At 38.2% G+C, this 22,808-nt stretch overlaps 1 protein-coding gene across 1 annotated transcript in view; it reads right to left on the reverse strand.

Moving 5' to 3' along the window:
* Positions 1-11,552: 11,552 nt before the first annotated feature.
* Positions 11,553-22,808, reverse strand: part of zfhx3a (zinc finger homeobox 3a) — a 31,595-nt gene continuing 20,339 nt past the window's right edge. The window contains exons 6-9 of the mRNA XM_065257870.2: positions 21,918-22,118; positions 20,363-20,471; positions 14,981-20,263; positions 11,553-14,853 (exon numbers count right to left, since the gene is read on the reverse strand). Of these exons, the coding sequence (XP_065113942.1) occupies positions 13,607-14,853; positions 14,981-20,263; positions 20,363-20,471; positions 21,918-22,118 (6,840 nt within the window). The 3' untranslated portion in view covers positions 11,553-13,606. The remainder of the gene's footprint in view (positions 14,854-14,980; positions 20,264-20,362; positions 20,472-21,917; positions 22,119-22,808) is intronic.

Genomic DNA, 22,808 nt, shown 5'->3' on the forward strand with positions numbered 1-22,808 from the left:
AAACTAACATAACAGGAAGGAAAAACTAACCATAACAGGAAGGAAAACAAAAACTAACCATAACAGGAAGGAAAAAAAACTAACCATAACAGGAAGAAAAACAAAAACGAAGCATAACAGGAAGGAAAAAAACTAACCATAACAGGAAGTAAAACAAAAACGAAGCATAACAGGAAGGAAAAACTAACCATAACAGGAAGGAAAACAAAAACTAACCATAACAGGAAGGAAAAAAACTAACCATAACAGGAAGAAAAACAAAAACGAAGCATAACAGGAAGGAAAAAAACTAACCATAACAGGAGGTAAAACAAAAACGAAGCATAACAGGAAGGAAAAAAAACTAACATAACAGGAAGGAAAAACTAACCATAACACGAAGAAAAATAAAAAAACGAGCAATAACAGGAAGGAAAAAAACTAACATAACAGGAGGGAAAAACTAACCATAACAGGAAGGAAAACAAAAACTAACCATAACAGGAAGGAAAAAAAACTAACCATAACAGGAAGGAAAAACTAACCATAACAGGAAGGAAAACAAAAACTAACCATAACAGGAAGGAAAACAAAAACGAAGCATAACAGGAAGGAAAAAAACTAACCATAACAGGAAGAAAAACAAAAAAACGAAGCATAACAGGAAGGAAAAAAACTAACATAACAGGAAGGAAAAACTAACCATAACAGGAAGGAAAACAAAAACGAAGCATAACAGGAAGGAAAAAAAACTAACCATAACAGGAAGAAAAACAAAAACGAAGCATAACAGGAAGGAAAAAAACTAACCATAACAGGAAGGAAAACAAAAACGAAGCATAACAGGAAGGAAAAAAAACTAACCATAACAGGAAGTAAAACAAAAACGAAGCATAACAGGAAGGAAAAAACTAACCATAACAGGAAGAAAAAAAAAAAAACGAAGCATAACAGGAAGGAAAAAAACTAACATAACAAGAGGGAAAAACTAACCATAACAGGAAGGAAAAAAACTAACATAACAGGAGGGAAAAACTAACCATAACAGGAAGGAAAACAAAAACGAAGCATAACAGGAAGGAAAAAAACTAACATAACAGGAAAGAAAAACTAACCATAACAGGAAGGAAAACAAAAACGAAGCATAACAGGAAGGAAAAAAAACTAACCATAACAGGAAGAAAAACAAAAACGAAGCATAACAAGAAGGAAAAAAACTAACCATAACAGGAAGGAAAACAAAAACGAAGCATAACAGGAAGGAAAAAAAAACTAACCATAACAGGAAGTAAAACAAAAACGAAGCATAAAAAGAAGTAAAACAAAAACAAAGCATAACAGGAAGGAAAAAAACTAACCATAACAGGAAGGAAAACAAAAACGAAGCATAAAAGGAAGGAAAAAACTAACCATAACAGGAAGGAAAACAAAAACGAAGCATAAAAGGAAGGAAAAAACTAACCATAACAGGAAGGAAAACAAAAATGAAGCATAACAGGAAGGAAAAACTAACCACAACAGGAAGAAAATGAAGCATAACAGGATGGAAAGCAAAAATGAAGCATAACAGGAAGGAAAAAACTAACCATAACAGGAAGGAAAACAAAAACGAAGCATAACAGGAAGGAAAAAACTAACCATAACAGGAAGGGAAACAAAAGTGGAGCATAACAGGAAGAAAAACAAAAACGAAGCATAACAGGAAGGAAAAAACTAACATAACAGGAAGGAAGAAAATGAAACATAACAGGAAGGATAAAACTAACCATAACAGGAAGGAAAACAGGAAGGAAAACAAAAACGAAACATAACAAAAAGGAAAAACTAACCATAACAGGAAGGAAAACAAAAACGAAGCATAACAGGAAGGGAAAAACTAACATAACAGAAAGGAAGAAAATGAAACATAACAGGAAGGATAAAACTAACATAACAGGAAGGAAAACAAAAACGAAGCATAAAAGGAAGGAAAAAACTAACCATAACAGGAAGGAAAACAAAAACGAAGCATAAAAGGAAGGAAAAAACTAACCATAACAGGAAGGAAAACAAAAACGAAGCATAAAAGGAAGGAAAAAACTAACCATAACAGGAAGGAAAACAAAAACGAAACATAACAAAAAGGAAAAACTAACCATAACAGGAAGGAAAACAAAAACAAAGCATAACAGGAAGAAAAAACTAACATAACAGGAAGGAAAAACTAACCATAACAGGAAGGAAAACAAAAACTAACCATAACAGGAAGAAAAAAAACTAACCATAACAGGAAGAAAAACAAAAACGAAGCATAACAGGAAGGAAAAAAACTAACCATAACAGGAAGTAAAACAAAAACGAAGCATAACAGGAAGGAAAAACTAACCATAACAGGAAGGAAAACAAAAACTAACCATAACAGGAAGGAAAAAAAACTAACCATAACAGGAAGAAAAACAAAAACGAAGCATAACAGGAAGGAAAAAAACTAACCATAACAGGAGGTAAAACAAAAACGAAGCATAACAGGAAGGAAAAAAAACTAACATAACAGGAAGGAAAAACTAACCATAACACGAAGAAAAATAAAAAAACGAGCAATAACAGGAAGGAAAAAAACTAACATAACAGGAGGGAAAAACTAACCATAACAGGAAGGAAAACAAAAACTAACCATAACAGGAAGGAAAAAAAACTAACCATAACAGGAAGGAAAAACTAACCATAACAGGAAGGAAAACAAAAACTATCCATAACAGGAAGGAAAACAAAAACGAAGCATAACAGGAAGGAAAAAAACTAACCATAACAGGAAGAAAAACAAAAAAACGAAGCATAACAGGAAGGAAAAAAACTAACATAACAGGAAGGAAAAACTAACCATAACAGGAAGGAAAACAAAAACGAAGCATAACAGGAAGGAAAAAAAACTAACCATAACAGGAAGAAAAACAAAAACGAAGCATAACAGGAAGGAAAAAAACTAACCATAACAGGAAGGAAAACAAAAACGAAGCATAACAGGAAGGAAAAAAAACTAACCATAACAGGAAGAAAAAAAAAACGAAGCATAACAGGAAGGAAAAAAACTAACATAACAAGAGGGAAAAACTAACCATAACAGGAAGGAAAAAAACTAACATAACAGGAGGGAAAAACTAACCATAACAGGAAGGAAAACAAAAACGAAGCATAACAGGAAGTAAAAAAACTAACCATAACAGGAAGAAAAACAAAAAAACGAAGCATAACAGGAAGGAAAACAAAAACGAAGCATAACAGGAAGTAAAAAAACTAACCATAACAGGAAGAAAAACAAAAAAACAAAAAGCATAACAGGAAGGAAAAAAACTAACATAACAGGAAGGAAAAACTAACCATAACAGGAAGGAAAACAAAAACGAAGCATAACAGGAAGGAAAAAAACTAACATAACAGGAAGGAAAAACTAACCATAACAGGAAGGAAAACAAAAACGAAGCATAACAGGAAGGAAAAAAACTAACATAACAGGAAAGAAAAACTAACCATAACAGGAAGGAAAACAAAAAAACGAAGCATAACAGGAAGGAAAAAAACTAACATAACAGGAAGGAAAAAAACTAACATAACAGGAAGGAAAAACTAACCATAACAGGAAGGAAAACAAAAACTAACCATAACAGGAAGGAAAAAACTAAAATAACAGGAAGGAAAACGAAAACGAAGCATAAAAGGAAGGAAAAAAACTAACATAACAGGAAGGAAAAACTAACCATAACAGGAAGGAAAACAAAAAAACGAAGCATAACAGGAAGGAAAAAAACTAACATAACAGGAAGGAAAAAAACTAACATAACAGGAAGGAAAAACTAACCATAACAGGAAGGAAAACAAAAACTAACCATAACAGGAAGGAAAAAACTAAAATAACAGGAAGGAAAACGAAAACGAAGCATAAAAGGAAGGAAAAAACTAACCATAACAGGAAGGAAAACAAAAACGAAGCATAACAGGAAGGAAAAAAACTAACATAACAAGAGGGAAAAACTAACCATAACAGGAAGGAAAAAAACTAACATAACAGGAGGGAAAAACTAACCATAACAGGAAGGAAAACAAAAACGAAGCATAACAGGAAGTAAAAAAACTAACCATAACAGGAAGAAAAACAAAAAAACGAAGCATAACAGGAAGGAAAACAAAAACGAAGCATAACAGGAAGTAAAAAAACTAACCATAACAGGAAGAAAAACAAAAAAACAAAAAGCATAACAGGAAGGAAAAAAACTAACATAACAGGAAGGAAAAACTAACCATAACAGGAAGGAAAACAAAAACGAAGCATAACAGGAAGGAAAAAAACTAACATAACAGGAAGGAAAAACTAACCATAACAGGAAGGAAAACAAAAACGAAGCATAACAGGAAGGAAAAAAACTAACATAACAGGAAAGAAAAACTAACCATAACAGGAAGGAAAACAAAAAAACGAAGCATAACAGGAAGGAAAAAAACTAACATAACAGGAAGGAAAAAAACTAACATAACAGGAAGGAAAAACTAACCATAACAGGAAGGAAAACAAAAACTAACCATAACAGGAAGGAAAAAACTAAAATAACAGGAAGGAAAACGAAAACGAAGCATAAAAGGAAGGAAAAAAACTAACATAACAGGAAGGAAAAACTAACCATAACAGGAAGGAAAACAAAAAAACGAAGCATAACAGGAAGGAAAAAAACTAACATAACAGGAAGGAAAAAAACTAACATAACAGGAAGGAAAAACTAACCATAACAGGAAGGAAAACAAAAACTAACCATAACAGGAAGGAAAAAACTAAAATAACAGGAAGGAAAACGAAAACGAAGCATAAAAGGAAGGAAAAAACTAACCATAACAGGAAGGAAAACAAAAACGAAGCATAACAGGAAGGAAAAAAACTAACCATAACAGGAAGAAAAACAAAAAAACGAAGCATAACAGGAAGGAAAAACTAACCATAACAGGAAGGAAAACAAAAACGAAGCATAACAAGAAGGAAAAAACTAACATAACAGGAAAGAAAAACTAACCATAACAGGAAGGAAAACAAAAAAACGAAGCATAACTGGAAGGAAAAAAACTAACATAACAGGAAGGAAAAACTAACCATAACAGGAAGGAAAACAAAAAACTAACCATAACAGGAAGGAAAAAACTAAAATAACAGGAAGGAAAACGAAAACGAAGCATAAAAGGAAGGAAAAACTAACCATAACAGGAAGGAAAACAAAAACTAAGCATTACAAGAAGGAAAAAACTAACATAACAAGAAGGAAAAAACTAACATAACAGGAAGGTAAACAAAAACGAAGCATAACAAGAAGGGAAACAAAAACTAAGCATAACAGGAAGGGAAACAAAAAAAGAGAGCAGGAAGGTAAACAAATCTGGAATAGTAGGAAAGGAAACAAAAATGAAAAAGAACAGGAAGAAAAAAAAAAACGAACACATAACAGGAAAGGAAAGGGAACAGAAAAGGAAACAAAAACACAACAGAAAGGGAAACAAAAACTAAGCATATCAGGAAGGGAATCAAAAATAAAATCCGAACAGGAAATGAAAAGGGAGGGCAGATACGTGCCATTTAAATACTGCAAAATACTTCCTTCACTACACTGACCTTGCAGACTTATTTAATATTTTCGATATAAAGTAAATAAGAGTGTCCAAGCCCAAGAATGGCTATTCTCCTATGATGTGACTGTAATGTAATTACTCTATGACGGATATATTTAAATCTGTATGTAAACACTGGAGCAGCTAGGTCTATGTATGATAGAAATGTCTGCATCGATTACCCGCTATGAATGTGAAATGTTTAATCTCGTTAAAAATCTCATGCCTAAATTAGACTCCCTCAGCAGCTTTTTAAATTGGGCTATCCATCATATATAATGAAGAAGTGACACAGTGGGTATGCAGGGGCTTCTAATATAAAATTGTTTTAAAATATTCACATATTAGCTCGGCTCTGACAAACAGAACGGGGCCAGAACACAGCCGCTGTGTTTCTTTGACGAGGTAAACAAACTAGAAACCAAAAGCCCTAATCCAAGCTTTTGTATGGACCACAATCCTAGCTGAGTGACAAACGACACTTTAAGGATTTATCCTCTCGTACCAAAGAGAAAAAAAGGATAAAAAAACAAGAATGAGTTGAAGACATGTGCCGTTGGCCACCACCTGGTGAGATGTCATGTACGATTAAGTGTGTGTTTGTCTGGCACGCTTCTTGTTGTTATCAAGTGCGAACAGCTCAGTGCAACCACTACACTGCACACTTTTCTTATGCTAATGCCGTAGCAAAAGCTACCCTTGGATAGACCCCTCCTCCCCATCGCTGTACCTCTCCAACCTGGGTATGCCGTCCTGCCAACCTTCTGCCACACACCCTACAAAATCTCAAGCCCTGCATACTACTCTCCTCCCTACGTAAACATGGACGTATGACACTGCACCACCTGTCCCGAGCAACACATCACACATGCAGGGTGAGGGTCCCAAACCATATAACCAACCTTCATGCGCCAGACTCCTCGGGGTCGGAGGGTCAAAGATTTAGCATAATTTATCATATCAGTGCGAGATTTTTGCGGCAGCCACGCGTAGCTCGGTTATGCCCCTGCTGCCTCTGATTAGCATCTCATTTCACAGGCTTGATTTTTAAAAAGCTCCCCCCAACACCCTCTCTCCACTAACATGATAGCTCAGTTCCTGCCCTTCAGAAACATATGCTCACCCAAAATATTATACTGCCAACTGACACAACAATCCACAAAGGGGAAAGTGAATTACTCAGCAAATGCTTAGATGCGGCATTTGGTTATTTACTGTATTACCAACCCAGTCTCACAAAATTTCGTACATTTTTTATTCTTTTTTGTGATATTATCACAAATTTCCGCGTTTTTCGTGATCGTATAACAAATTTCTGTTTTGGTGTGATTATCACATATTGGTTACTCAACTGTTTCGTCCTATTTTCTTACCATTGTCACTTTGGTTTAGGGTTAGATTTACATAAAATGACATCCTTACCCAAATCCAACTTTAACCCTAATACCAGGCGAAATGTATAAAAATAAATCAATAGTATAAACCAATACACAAAGTGACATTCTAATGCAAACACCAAATCTAACCCTAAACCGAATCAACAATGGTTTGAAAATAGGAAAAAGCTATACATGATAATCACACAATAACAGAAATTCGTTATACGATCACGAAAAAACATTTACGTGACTATATCACGAATCTCTGTATTACATGTTGTGTGTACTTCAGGCAACTGGAATTGTTCTTTTTTTTATATTAAGTAACCTCAAAATGCCACTATTAACTTTTTTAAAACAAAACCAGATCAAATTATGGTACTACACATAAACATGTTTAAATCAAAATGAACCATGGTTTTATTATAGTAAATGTTTATTTGCTGTAATGATTTCCCCAACTGTAGCAAATCCATAGTTAATCTGTGTTAAACATGATATAACTAGGCCTATAGCCGCCATGTTTGTTGTTGTTGTTTTATTAGTACTAAAATCATGTATACCCATGTATATCCAGTTTGCATGTATGTATTATGTGCACTTATGTGCATTTTTTCAAGTCAACATATATATTTTTATAATAACATATACGTTTTTATAAGTTGTAAACTTATCACAGGTCAAAACTTAAAGATGCAGTGTGTACTTTTTAGAAGTATCTCTTGACAGAAATGCAAAATAATATAAAAAACTATATTATCAGAGGTGTATGAAGACCTTTTTTAAATTAACTTTTATGTTTTTATTACCTTAGAATGAGACGTTTTTATCTACATACACAGAGGGTCCCCTTACATGGAAGTCGCCATTTTGTGCCGCCATGTTTCTACAAAAACCCTTAACGGAAAAACTTTTTTACTAAGTTGTGTCTGACGATGATGACATGGCGGCTACCTTAGCTTCTCTATGCGTTTCAAAACAAGGGGTGAGCAGTGGACCAAGCCGTTGGTTGCAATTCACAACCTCACCACTAGATGCCACAAAAATTTACACACATTTACATATATATATATATATATGCATGTGTGTGTGTATGTGCGAAAAATATTTGCATGCAAGTTTCATTTGACAATAAAGTGAATAATTTAATATTCATATTCTGTATTGTATTGCATATACCAATTTAGTTAATATTACAATGCAACCATGCACTTCTGTGTTTTGCATCATTCAAATATGTAAAACACATAATCCTCTTTGCTAAAGTGAGAATGTAACCCCATAGCAATGATTAGGTGTTGAGACTGACCTGGTTTACTGCTATTTATTGTTAACTTTTTTTGAGCGAACGATTCTGCATGAGAAAAACCCACACCGATGAATTTTCCTGCCATTCCCTGTAAGGTACTGCATATGGACGAGTGCAACGGCAGCTGCGTGAACATTAGTAACCAAATTTATTTGAGTTTATCTGAGAATCGAGAGCGCCACAGACCTGTGATAGATGAGCAAATCTGGTCGGCCATTAAAAAGTCATTTCAGAGACAGATAGCTAGCAGGTTTCCCCTCTAAACGTCTACTGCGGGAAAGATACTTTAATGGCGCGCGAGAGAAAACAGAAACAATATAGGCCATTTCCAGAAATAGAAAGATAACAGGTGGCGTCCTGCGCTTTTGCATCTAATGAGGATCTTAAATGAAATACAGATAGAAAATGACAGAATTTGCCGATGCAATCTCTCGGTACATCCATGTTAAGGGAACACGTTGTCTTAAGTAGCACAGTGTTGGTTTTAATGAGTTGGAAGCGAGGCCGGTCCTATTTCAGATTCTGGGAGATCATTATAGTCACCTCGACCTGCTTCAGTGGAGAGAACCAACATGACACACAGTACGTGAATCTCTTAATGATTCAACTGAAAAATAATGATAATGCCGCTACTGGCTAATCTACTGTGAAAAGCACTGATGAAATCTGAAGCAAACAATATCCATTTAACATTCATCCGTAGGAAAATGCATTATTTTTTGCGCTAAAAAACGCTCAGTGATATTTTAACAATGTGCGTCATTCTCGTGCCGAATCCGAGACTCTGTCTCTTTAAGAGGAAATCACAGCGCTGTGCTCATGAATAAAGATGAGCTGGCCTTTCTCCGCATACATCATAGATCATGTATCAGCAGGGCCCATCTATCAGAACACAAGAGGAGCTGAAATGCTCACCACAGCTCTGCGCTGCCCGCTATTAAAACCAATGAGATGGGGGAAGGGTCTCAATGAAGGTACAACGGCACCACAATCCACTTTGTTTATGATACACGGGTGGGCTTCCGTTTTAATGCAATTTTCAAACATCATCTCCACGCTAATGCCTTGACATGCAAAACCAATGACACTCTTGCATTTTGCATCTACATAAATTACATTAATGATTCTCCATTAGCACTTCAGATCCACGCAAACGCAAACTGCCTGGTGCATTAGGCCGTTTCGAAATGCATCGTTGCAACGTGCAACACAATTTCTTTTAGACATTCTCTAAAAGTGAACAAGCTTTACACACGAAACGCCTGACGCATCACATTTCGCTTGACACCAGCTACTGTATGCCCGAGCCAGAATCTCCATATCCCACCCTGCTTTTTCATTTGAAAGATGCTGCCTGAGGAAGATTCAATCTACCCGATGCAATAAAAAAAACACGCTCGGTTACAGCTTCTATTCACACAGGGCCGTTAATATTAATAATATCATCCTCACTCAGAGGAAACTCATCTAGCTAAATGTCACAAGTTTAATTAATGACTGGTCCAGTCTGACCTCGGATGGGAGGGGGGTCTTGCGGCCCCTAATGCCATGCAGGCAAACTGGAATAATTTAGCATGTTAAACGCAAAGTCAATTAACCTTCCTCGGCAGCCAATGACGTGCAGCCCCCACTCGAACCCGCATCATTCTATAGGATCATCTGCACCTCCTGATGAGGGGACGCGCAGATGCGGCGGTCATTAGTGGGAAATGGTTTCTGTTTTCCGCAAAGCCTCGGACTAATTGTACGATGAAAAACAATTAGTGCGTATTGATTCGTTTATGCAGTGATTTACTTCGGCTCGGTCAGGATTATGATGCGCAGTGTGATGATCGTGGCGGAAAAGCGCTTTGGAATACCACACAGATCTCTAAATCCCAAATTATACCTCGTCTTAAGACCAATAATAAAAAATTGGTAACACTTTACAGTAAGATTGTATTTGTTGATGCATTAGTTAAGATGAACTAACAATACTTCTACAGCATTTATTAATCTTAGTACATGTAATGGATTAACATTTGCTAATGCAGAATAAAAAAACATGAACAATTGTACAGGTATTAATAAATGCTCATTATTAGCAATGCATTAAGTAAGGAGTAATTGACGACGGGCCATTAAATTATAAGAAAATAATGCATTATTTTCAAATAATTCAAAGGACCGGAGTCAATTATTCATCTTATACCACGGTTACCACAAACATTGCTCTGGTGCTATTTTTAAGACATTTGACAAGCCAATTTGACATTTCTCAGCCAATCAGAATACAGCATTCAAAAGACCCGTGGTATAACTAATATTAACAAATATAACCTTATTTAAAGAGTTACAAATGTAATTTTATGTTGAATTTAATCTTAAAGCTTTGGCAAATAAATGACTCTTGACATTTTTCCTTGGATTTCCGACTGAGGTCTTTCCATCTCCCTTCTGTATCTCTCGTAATGAGATGTGCAGAAATCATTGACAGGCGTGATGTAATTTAGACCTCATCTAAGAGTACGACACCATCAGAAACGCTCGCCATCCATCCACACCGCAGGCGAGCCAAGCCACACCAAAAACGGCAATGCTCCATTAGAATTGAACGAATAGATGTGTTGGCTTTAAGTGTTTACAGGTTAGTTGATGTTAACTAACCTGAAAAATTGGTCCAATAGCTAAGTCCTGTTTAGTCCTTTGCATGCAACTAAAATAATGAAATATTTAACACCACAGCATTAGCCTTTTTTTCTCTTTGGTACGTTCTAGTGCAGAAATCAACATTGTAGCTTACAAACATAAACTTAGGCAAATATTCAAGAAGCAGGTGGTTGTGATCAAATGTTAAAGTTCAAGAGTCCGTCATTGAAACCCATTTTGATTATGAATATTCGAGGGGGGGGGTGATGTGTCCCTCTGGATGTTTGCGGTGGTCGCAGCCTTGCTCACTAATACACATGAACTTGAATCTCTGTTTGAACTCACTGCATTGATTTTGTCTCGTTTAACCTCCATTGATTTCCAGTGCTTTGGCTGACTGCCCGTCTCCTTTACACCGGCTCAGCAGAGTACAGGGCGCATGCAATCTGATTAAGGACGTAGCAGAAACACACATTATCAAATCACACATCATCGATCGCAACAAATTTGGTGTGCAATTTGGCGAAAGTATGATGTTACTTGCAACCTTCAATTTATCATATGAGAAAGTGAAAAAAATACCTGTACAAAGGCCTGAACGAGAATCCCGAGAAGCATGAAGACGTGCCAACGTATTAAAAGAAAACTTTTTTATTCACTTTGAATGCTTGTATATAAGAGAACGGGAGACATTAGCCCAGTGAGTCACATGAATAAACCCAAGTGCATCATGAACATACATTATTTGGCGATCGCTACAGTAATAACATTACATAGAGTAACAGTTCATCCTCAGTAGTGAGAGAATATGTTACACAGTCCCCTTAAAAGCAGAATACAATAAAAACAAAAAAGAAATGACAATGTGATATTTGGAATGCAAACTTTGTATAAATATAACATCATTGGTTTTCAACATTGGTTGGCTAGAAGGACATAATGTAGTTTAAGAAATAAAATCATCACAGTCTTCAGTCATGTGTGGACAGAGCTGCAGTGAGACGAGGACGACGTCGTGGCTACTGACGGTTGTCGTTAAAGCTTCGGCGAAAAGCAAAATCAAGCATGCATCTTAGTACAAACCTACATTAGCAGCACACTCTATATCCTCGACAATTCGACCCAGTACATTTAAAAGACCGAACAAGAAATGAAAAAGAAAGACCAGACATAGAGAAGCAAACTGTGTGTGATCTCCACCTCTATAATACAAACTACAATGGCTACACAGCAGTGCTGTCCTATATCCACAGAGTAAGCATTCGGTTTTGTTTTCCTGCTTTTATTTTTGGTTCTCTGGTTGTTTCTTATATGAGGTCACAAATGTTCTAATAAGTTAGCTAAAACAGTATTCTTGTAGCTGGCTCCATCATCTAAAAAGATTTCCATTCCTTAAAAACAGTAATAGTTTCTCAAGTATAAAGTTTTATCCTTTGTATGCACCAATGGTAAGACTACGTTATCTTTGGATTTTCCTTTAAAGCAATACTGTAAGTTATTATTGTTTCATAATATCATCATCATCGTTATTGTTATTTATGGCAAGTGCAGAAATGTTAAGAAATAATGAAAAAGAACAAAGTACTACCGTTTTTTTACAGTATTGAAAAAAATTAAGTGCACAATTAAAACGTTCTGTTTGAAAGACAACAAAAATAGAAAATATCTTCAGGATGTGCATCGATCTAATTCATACACAGATAGGGTCTTTGAACTTGGCTCAGTGCAGGAGAGGAAGTTGGTTGTACAGTGACAATTTTTCAACAGCATTCGAGAGTAAATGCTAAATGTTTTAACATGAGCAAACAGCCTCAAGTGTCTTTGACTGGGACAATACAAAAGTTAAATATACAAGTCATTTGTTTTAAACCTACCATACAATTAAGTCATTTGAATTCGACAATCTACGCAACACCAAAATGTTCATACATGTATCTATCATTAACACAATGTTTTTGTCGTTTTTCCAAAAAGAAAGAATAAACTAAAACTTGTTTGTTTTTTTTGCACAATTTACAATGGTCGACTTTGTGTCTGGACAAATAAATGTCCACAACGAAAAACATTTAAAAGCTTAGTTGCAATTTCAAGCAAATCAGAATCAACATTTTCATTCATTAAACTTTTTCTTTTGGGCTTCATATATTTTCTATTGGTATGTCTTGTAACAGAACAAAATTGAGAGCTGTTGACCTGAGAGAAGACAACATCGAAATACATTACATCACTTCATTAAGCCAATAATATAATATTTTAACACTTAACAGGGCAAAAAATAGTGTGGGTGTTTTGTGAGGGTCTGTTCAGACTTCTATGTCATAAACAGACTTTTGGTTAGTTAGGTAATAAAGAAACCATCTTAGGTTCTTCACCAGTCTTTAGCTGTGCACCCTTTAGTTTCCAAACACTTTCACATATACTCAAGTTTTAGATAAAAACCAGCATATTGAAATGGAAAAAAACATTCTACTGACACTTGTTTTTGGTTACAAGCACTGGTAATGCAAGTAGGATCCTACAGGATTCAGTCCATTTAAAACAGTCTGTCAAACTAGCGAGACATGTCTTCCCCCCAGTGGACGCATTTTGTTGGACTTTTCTCTTGCCTGTTATGTAAAGTTTCCTCCGAGGCTGGCCAAGTCATAAAAACAACTGATATGGAAAGCATCAAACCTCTTGCTTCACTATATTACGTTGAGTCTTGTCCCTTCTTCGACCCATCACAACGCCCATCTGCAGAGTCTGCAGGTTCTATGTGACAAGTCTTTATGAGGCTTGTCAGGCTTGAGGTATCATTGGAAGGCAAAAGAGAAGCCAGTGAGCTTTGGGCAGTCTCGGGTAAAGCTGAAGTCGAAGAAGAGCTTTGGGGACATTGTAGATCGGATGTACATTGGTCAGAACTTGTTGCTGAAGGGATAGAGGTTGCAGACGGAATCCCTAAAGAAGACTGGGTAGCTGAAGACGATCTCGGTTCGCTGGATGGGTCTGGCTGAGAGGTAGATGAGGGACTGATGTGAGGTAATTGAGGAGTAGCATGCTCTTTGGAAATCATTTTCTCTGCCACTCTTTGTCTATGATGAGTGTATTCCAGGTGCTTGATGAGCTCTGCATCCCCGGTGAAAGACACCTCACAGGCAAGGCAGTCATAAGTTTGACCATCGTTGCCCTCCTCTCCACACACTGCTTTGGAGACAATACAGTGGCTTCTGAGAATAGTATCATCTAGTTGCTGCTTAGTGTTGACAGAGTCAGAGGGGGAATCTGTGTTCTTGGGTGCATCTTGTTTCTTGTCATGTTTGGTTGAATCCACAACAGATCCTCTGGAGTCTTCTTGATGAAGGCGAGCAGGTTTTGGTTTCTCTGGTTGCTGCAACTGTTTCTGTTGCAGCTGTAGTCTTTGTTGCATCAATGCACCCTGCAGATTTTGTTGATATTGCTGGAGAATGGAGCCTGTTGACAGCCCCATTAGGGCCTGTGGCAAGATGGGACCATATGGGAACATGCTATCTATGCCAAACATAGGTTGCAGAAGTCCATTAGACATGGGTGCAGGGATATGGGGAGGAAAAAGAGGAGGGAAACCAGACATCATATAGGGCAGGAGGGGACTAGTGAGCAGAGCTGCTTGGTCAGTTTGCATTGCTGCATGAAGAGCTTGTAGCTGAGCTGGATCGATGACATGTTCCCTTGGAATATTTGAAGTAGATACTGCTGGTCTGGATGAGTCTGGAGTAGTAGTGTCAAACTTGTTTATGGAAATTCTTTTATTCTCACCATCGTTTTCTTTGGGAAACTGGGGTTCTTGTTGCATGGTCTTTGGAGTCAAGATAGAGTTGGTTGTGCTAACTACATCTTTGTCATCCATAGCTGATATGGCAGAAGAGGATGTCGAGGCTGGCTTGCAGTTGGCTTCATTTACAGGAGGCTCACTGACACCTTCCAACAACAAATAAAAGAATTAGTAATTACAAAAAAATATGTGACGACATGCAAACATGTGTAAATGTAAAATAGCAATATTTTCTAAGCTTTTAATATAAAAAAATACAGATTAGCTACATACCTGTTTTAAAGGAAGAAATACTTGCTGCCATTTTATTGCTACCTCCTGGTAGGCTTGCAGGTGTCTGCAGACTTGAGTGGTTTTGAAAGGGAGTTTGGTTAAGTCCCAGAACATCACTTGGCATTTTTAGCTGATCCACCTCTTGCAGAGCCATCAGCTGGCGGGCAGTAACTGAACCCAAATATTCCTTGTCCCTCTCCATCTGGCCACCCAAGGCCTCCTTAACTTTACCAAGGTGTTGCTGGGAAAATACATGGTCACGAACAGACAAGCGTCCGCTGTATTTGACAGAGCACAGAGTGCACTCTGTTTTTGGTCTATCAATAGAGGTACTCTCTGTACCGAACTGCTTGGCAAGACTAAGCTTGGCCTTCTTCTCCTTGGCTCGAGCATTCTGAAACCACACCTGAACAACCCTCTTAGCAAGTCCGATGTAATTTCCCAAAGCTTCACACTCAAGCATTGTTGGAGTTTTATAGTCACTAAAGCAGGCTTTGAGAATTTTTACCTGTAGATTGGTCATTTGAGTACGGTGACGCTTTTGACTCTGTCTGTCACTGTCAAAGCCTTGACTGTTGGAGCTACCAGGACATGGTGAAGCTGGATCAGCCAGACTGGAATTTTCACTGTAATCCAGGACTAAATCGTTATCAAAATCTTTAGCATTAAAACTTATTGCTGGGCTAACAAGTCCAGAAGACATCTTTTCATCATTTTCTGAAGAAGCTTCTCTTTCTGTATTAGGTGACATGCTGTCATGTTTACCTTCTAGAGAGTCATTTCCTTCATCAGTTGCATGTTCATGGGTCGTGTCTGGGCTAGGCTCACAGTTATTCAGCTTGCTCAGTTCAAAAGTCTGATAGCTTTTCATGGAAGTGATCTCAAAATCTTCTATTCCCTCACCCTTTAAGGGCCTAGGGCTGAGACGCTGCTGATGTGAGGACATGTCATTGCTTTTACTTGTTGGAGAATCTAAATGACCGATGGTGTCTGAAAACTGAGAATAATTAGCAAAATCAAATGAATCAGCTTTGATATAAGAACCTTCTTGATCTTGAGATATAGCCATACTATATCCTGCATTTCTTGCTTCATGCCAGTGACGTGAACGTATGTGGGCAGCAAGAGCAGTCTGTGCCTTAAACAGAGCACGGCAGAATGGGCAGCGACGATGGATTTGAGTTGGACCCATAGCCCGAAATTGACCTTTCCTCTCACGTGCTCGGGTATTCTGGAACCAGACCTGAACTACTCTTTTCTTTAGACCCACCTCACTGGAGATATGGTCAAGCATTTTGCGTGTCGGATTGGAGTCTAAAAGATATTTCTGATATAACACCTCGAGCTGCTCTGGTGTTATGGTGGTTCTCATGCGTTTGTCTCTGTGGGGTTCATCACTGTTATTTTCCCAATCATTTTCCATAGAACTGGATCCTGCTTTCTCTTCAAGCTTCCTTTTCAGAGAGTTTATGGTTGAATCAGGTATAGTGGTCATTGGGGGTGCATTTGCTGCTATCTGAGGAATTGTACCTGAAAGCAAATGCCTTGCCAGTAGAGGGTTAGTAGGATCAAACAGCATAAGAGGCATGTCCACAGGCCGGTCCAGGAACTCTGGGGTAGGAAAATAGCTTTGAGTAAGGAAATGCATTTGCTGGTGCTCTTGCCAATGTTCAAAAGAAGGGAAGCTCAATTTACACTGGATGCATTGGTAAGGGCTTATTTCCTGGGCTGGCTTTTGCCGTGGTTGTTCAGTTGAGGTTGAAGTCTCTAAAGGACTAACATTTTTGGAGGGGCTCTGTGACGGAGTTGGGCTTGGTTGAGATATGCAGGAAAGCTTTTGTTGTTTAGGAAGTGAATGAGTGTGAATCTCTGTGCTTGCATTTTGTTTCTCCTCACATTGAGATTTTGGCTGTTGCATGTTGTTCTCTGCTTCCTCAGAATTGACACTTTCTGCCTCTTTTATGTCAGATGATCCTTCACTTTTCTGTTTAAGCTCTCTGGTGAGGTTTTCAGTGTGCAGATGCTCAGAATCGATGGACTTTACATTGGTGCTAGACACAGATGAACTAGAAGGGCTCGAGCACATGTTTGCTTGTGTGAATGGTGAGGGTCCAGATATTGGACTATGACACTCAATCTTGAACTCCATCGCAGTTTCATTCAGGTCATCCTGCATTTCCTCATCCTCATCTTTGTAACAATGTTTTTTCTGATGATTGATAAGATCAAATATGCGCTGAAATACTGTGCTGCATTTCTTACACTGGAAACTGTTGTTGGAATTTCTAAAGTAGCGATCATTAGATAGATCTCGACGTTCACCTTCCTTCACTCTCTCACCTTGGTTCTCATAGTTTTTTCGAGCTTTTTGGCGGGCATTTTGAAACCATACCACAATCACACGTGTGGAAAGATTGAGGAGGTTAGATAGCTGCTCAAATTCATCATCTTTGGGGTATGCATTGGCATCAAAGAAATCCTGCAGTGCTCTCAGTTGGTAATCAGAAAATCTGGTTCTTGAAGATCTCCTCCCTCCATAACACTCTTGCCTTGGTGGATCTGGAGAGGGTGGCCTGGTATCCTCATTTACATCTTCCAGGGTTGTGATGGGAGGGTTACTAAAGTTGTATGGAGAATCCTTGTTGCGCTGGCGTTCCTTAAACAGAGTGTTCCGAAACCAGTGCTTTATGACTTTATGTGGCAAACCTGATTTGTTGGCCATCTCATGGATCTGGTCTTCATTTGGGGAGTTGTTAATGTCAAAATACTGACGCAGGATTCTCAGCTGGTCATCTGTGATTCTGGTTCGTGGTCTTTTACTTTGTTGCTGTAACATGGCTGGAGTTAACTGGTGTTGATAGAGCTGAGTCAAATCAGCTGTCAGGCCAGGCTCCACTTGGGGCAGATGAACAGGGACCTGTGAAGTCAAAGCTTGCAAAGGTAATGGAGGCATCAGGAGGGGAGGAAAGAGTGGCAGTTCCATGGATAGAGGAATTGGGGCTAATGGACCTTTAATTTGCGGAATGGAGACAGTTGTAGGAGTAGCACTGAGTGATACAGGTATAATTGGTTGCTCTGCTTGTTGTTGTTGTTGTTGTGGCTGCTGTTGTTGTTGTGGCTGCTGCTGCACTGAAGTGGGAGGGGGTGCAGGAGGTGACGGAGATGGAGAAGATACAGGAGAAGCCTCAGGAGTTGTAGATCTCAGTGGGAAGAGTTTGTCATATTGCTCCCTGTAGTCTTTCGCAAATTTCTCCAATGACTTGATAGGGAAAATGGAACCATGAATCTGCTCTTTATGGCTCTTCAGTATCAATGCATTTGAAAAAAGCTTACCGCAAGGCTCACATTCCTGCTTCTTTGTGTTCACTGAATTATCAAGCTCTTTGGCATCGGATACATCACCCACTTCATTTGGTAATGGCTCAGCAAGATTTTTCTGATATCGCTGCTTGTTTTCATTGAACTGCACAACTAACTCAAACCCAATGTTCTCAAGCAAAGCCCTTGAAGCATTTCCAGGTGCATCATGGGCTATTCTGGGTGGAAGGAATTCATTTGAAATGTCTCCATTGTCTGACACCTCTTCATTTAGGCCTTTGCTGCCTTTAAGATTATCGTCTTTTTCAGTTCTATTCAGATCATCCGTCTCTTTTGATTCTTTACTATTGTTTTGACCAGCTGTGTCCTTTTCACACTGTGAATCACTGGACAGTTTTAATTCATCATGATGAGTGGCACAATTCTCTGTGGGATCTACAGGGGCAGTTTGCTGAAAAGTATGAGTTTGATCTCTGTTTTGTTTCTGTGTAGGACAATATATCAGGCCATCAGCAGGATTCTCATTTACAACAGGCTTTAACGTGTTTAGGTTTAGCCCAGAACCCTTCAGATTTAACTCTGGATTCATATGAAACTCTCCTCCTGAAATAAGGAAAGGAAAAAGAAACTGCTGCTGCTGTTGCCCTGGAAGAAGAGCCTCTGTTGCCATAGGGAAAGGATGTAAAAGTGCAGGATTAAATAAATGGGACTGAAGAAGGGCAGCTTTCTTTTGGAGCTCTTGTTGGAGATGGGCATGAGCCTGGGCGAACTGCTGTTGTTGCTGTAATGGCTGCTGTAATGACATCTGTTGTTGCTTAGTAGCTGAATCAATCATGTCTACCAACTTTGTCCTGACTTCAGATGTTGAAGGTTGGCTGTTATCCGTGTTTGCAGTTGTGCCATTGTGGTCACTGTTTTGTTTGTGGCTTAGGATAGCACTGTTCATGGAAGTCACAGACTTCGGGGTTCCAGGGGTGCTTAACACTGCTTTGCCTGGAAGGGGGCTAACTGATTCTGAGCTTGAGCTAGATGAATCAAGCTTGGATGCACGAGCTTTGGTCTGGTGCAGGACAGAACGCATGTGAATCTCTAAAGTTGAACTCTGGCTGTACGCTACATTGCAAATGCTACATTTGAATGGTTTGTGGTCTGTACTGTTAACAGGTTCTTGCACGCCAGTTGACGTGTCGTGCAAAGACCGTTTTAGTTTATGTAAGTGTGACACTGAGTTATAGTGAACCAATAGAATATTCTTCTGGGTAAAAGACTCCTTGCAAACTGTACATTTGAAAGGCCTTGATGGATCCAGGAATTTCTCCATTGTGATATTTGGGCCTTTTCGCAGTGGAAGAACAGGTTGTTTAAGGTCGCATTCAGCACCGTCTTTAACCAAACCTGCATCATGGTCAGTAGGACTTAGTTTCTCCTCCAAGTCATATTCTTCATCATCTTTCATTACAGTTTCCTCTGGTGATTCTTCGTCTTCACCAAAAGCTTGGTCTGTAGAGACCAGGGACTCACCATTCATCATCAAACCACCATAAAGCTGCTGTATCTGGGTTTCACTTAGCTCCAGGTGGTTTGTCTCAAGGTGTTTCCGAAGTGCCTGCAGTGTACGAAAACTACGTTGGCAGAGGCAGCACATGGTTGCAGCTCTGATAGCGTGGTACTGAGAATGCTGTTGCAGCTTTTCAGGGGTTTTGAAAGCCAGACTGCACTGATTGCACCGGTACTTGTAAATGTGTCTGTCGGATATTGCCGTAGGAGATTTCTGACTATGAAGCTGGTTGAAGTGCGTTTGAAGTGCACTTGAGGATATAAAGACTTTGTTACAGCCTTTTTGCCAGCATGGAAAAGCTGCACTGTTCTCCTTTGTGGATTCTGCATCTTCTGAAGGTTGCTTATGGATTTTTGCTGTTTCTTGAGGTGTGGAACCTCTTTCGGGTTCAGCATCTGCTATAATTTCTGCAAAGAAATAAAAAAAATTATTTAGAATGGGAAGATTGTTCAATTACAAAAAAATGACAGTAATTTTTATAATAATAATGTGAAATTCATACTAACCATCCAATCTCTTTGTTTCATTAGTGTTTAGACCATTCATTGTCTGTTGGGAATCTGAATTCTGCACTGGTAGAAACATTTTCTCTGGCAGCACGTCTGACGCAATCACCTGATCACACAAGAGAAAAGAAATCATAATAGGTTTGATAAATCCATTTTGTGGATTAATTAATCCGCAAAATCTCATTATTAAGTCATTTGATTGTTATCTGTAAGATGATTGGTCATTACGCCGTGCTCTCGCTACATATGTGCGCATTAACAAAGCTGGAGGAAAGACCCCGAACTTCAGATGGCAAATCTGAAATCGTGGTCATGAACCAACACTTAGAGCAGTTCGAAGGTTAAGTATGAATGTAAGCCCTCTTTGGTTCATGACAACACAATTAGCGCAACGCAACCAACTTTAGATGTAAAAAGGCCACTTTATTTATCTTCTTCTCTGGCTCTTCTTCTCCGGCTTCTGTACCCACTCGACTTTAAAATGTGTAAATCAATGCATCTGTAAAAGGAAACGGGGGGAGAGCAACCAAACAAAATGGCTGCTATTTCCATCACAAAGCACACCATTTCAGGAAAGTGCCGCATTAAACGGGATGGGAGACAAGCACGCGAGTTCTCTCAAGGTCACATTTAATTTAGAACATAATTACTAGGCACGGTTCATGAGGAAAATCACCTAGCGCTGGCTCACAACTAATGAAGCACAATTATTTTCATTACTGTATTGCAGTTCAGTTGGGGAGGGGGAGGAGAAGTCGACTGTCGAAAAGAGAAACCAAGAGAGACTGCAGAACAGGGAAGACCGAATAAGACAGGAGACTATAGGTAAATGAGGAGACGGACAGAAAATAATTTTATGCAGGCAAAAACGCTCTGCGCAAGGTGACTGAAATGGCAAAAATGTGCAACCTCTTTGAGACAGTGAGATATGTCTGCTTGAGTTCAAAAAAGCACTGGGATGCATTAGTATCAATTTATATTCTACACATAAAAACTCATTTTAATATTCATTGGATTTGAGGCAGCTACCTCTCTCCCCTTCCCCCATTAAGTGGTGTTGCTCGTCTCGGAGAATGAGACAGCCAATCACGCTCGTGCTGGAATCACTGATCATATACGTAACACAATTGTAGACCATTTTTACACTAGAGACAATTGGGAGAAAATTGTGGTTGACCAATATGGCTATTTTAAAAAGATGATGAATCGAGAGCAAGCTGGTCAATTGGTGATGTACTGTAATTATGATGGAATACAATTCATTGATTGCTAATTTTATGCAAAATGTATTATTTTCAAAACAAATAATGTGAATTATAAATTATAAAGGTTGCAGGTAAATTCTACTTCAAGTTATCAGCCGATACCCATTCATCTCACAATAGCCACATATCGTCTGATTTGATTGGCCTGACTGATATACTAATCGATCAAGGATTTTTTTTCTTATTTATAAGAAAGAACACCTTTATTTTTATTCAATTTATGATTTTATTTTCTCATTTGTAAATGGTGCAAATCACATACACTTCACTTTAGTTTTTTGTCTCACCGTGCTGATGAGTTTTTGAGTACAGTCTGCCGTTACGCTGTGCAGATGTGTCAGATGGGTACGCAAGAGGGCAACACTGTGCAGCGTGTCCTGGCACAGCGGGCAGCGGAGAGTGGGCTGAACTGCATGCTGGTTCATCACATGACTCCTCAAACGCTCAATGTCTGTGTGACGAAACCGACAGAACGGACACTGGCGCATCTGTGTGAGATAAACAGAAAACAGGACTAAGAATTTTAGGATTTGTTTTTGCTTTTGGTTTTACCCTTCTGAAATGACCCATGGTGTTTTGATGGTAGAGATTTTACTTTGATATACACTTTAAAAATGGCTGGGTTATTTTTGACCCATGGTGGGTAAATACTGGACACAAGACATGCTGGGTTAAAAATGACACAATGTAGGGATGTTGTTATGCAACCATGGGTTATAATAGCCCAGCAGTTGGGTTTAAAAAACTCAGCGTTGGGTTATTTATAACCCAGCATGTGTTCTGTCCAATATTTACCCAACATGGCTAAAAATAACCCAGACATTTTTAGAGTAGTTTGGACACCCGTTATATATTTCAGTCAACATTTCAGAACTATAGTACCAATATAACACAAATAGAAGTATAGGAATTATGCAACAATACAAATATTTTTATATTTTAACTTTGAGAGTAGCTGCCTTTTGTCAATATTACATCTCTACAGTCAACCAACAGTATTGACAAAGTTCCCACACTGAAAAAATGACTTTCTTTTCTATTTTTGTCTTGTTTTCAGTAGAAAGATCCAAAAGTTCTTAAATCAAGATGTTTTGTCTTGATGAGAAAAATGACCTAAGAAAATAAGTTTAGTTCTTAGACTTTAGAAGTGAATTTGTGATTAAGCAAAAATATTTGCC

This window comes from Paramisgurnus dabryanus, chromosome 9, assembly GCF_030506205.2.
Source record: "Paramisgurnus dabryanus chromosome 9, PD_genome_1.1, whole genome shotgun sequence".
Classification (NCBI taxonomy): Eukaryota; Metazoa; Chordata; class Actinopteri; order Cypriniformes; family Cobitidae; genus Paramisgurnus; species Paramisgurnus dabryanus.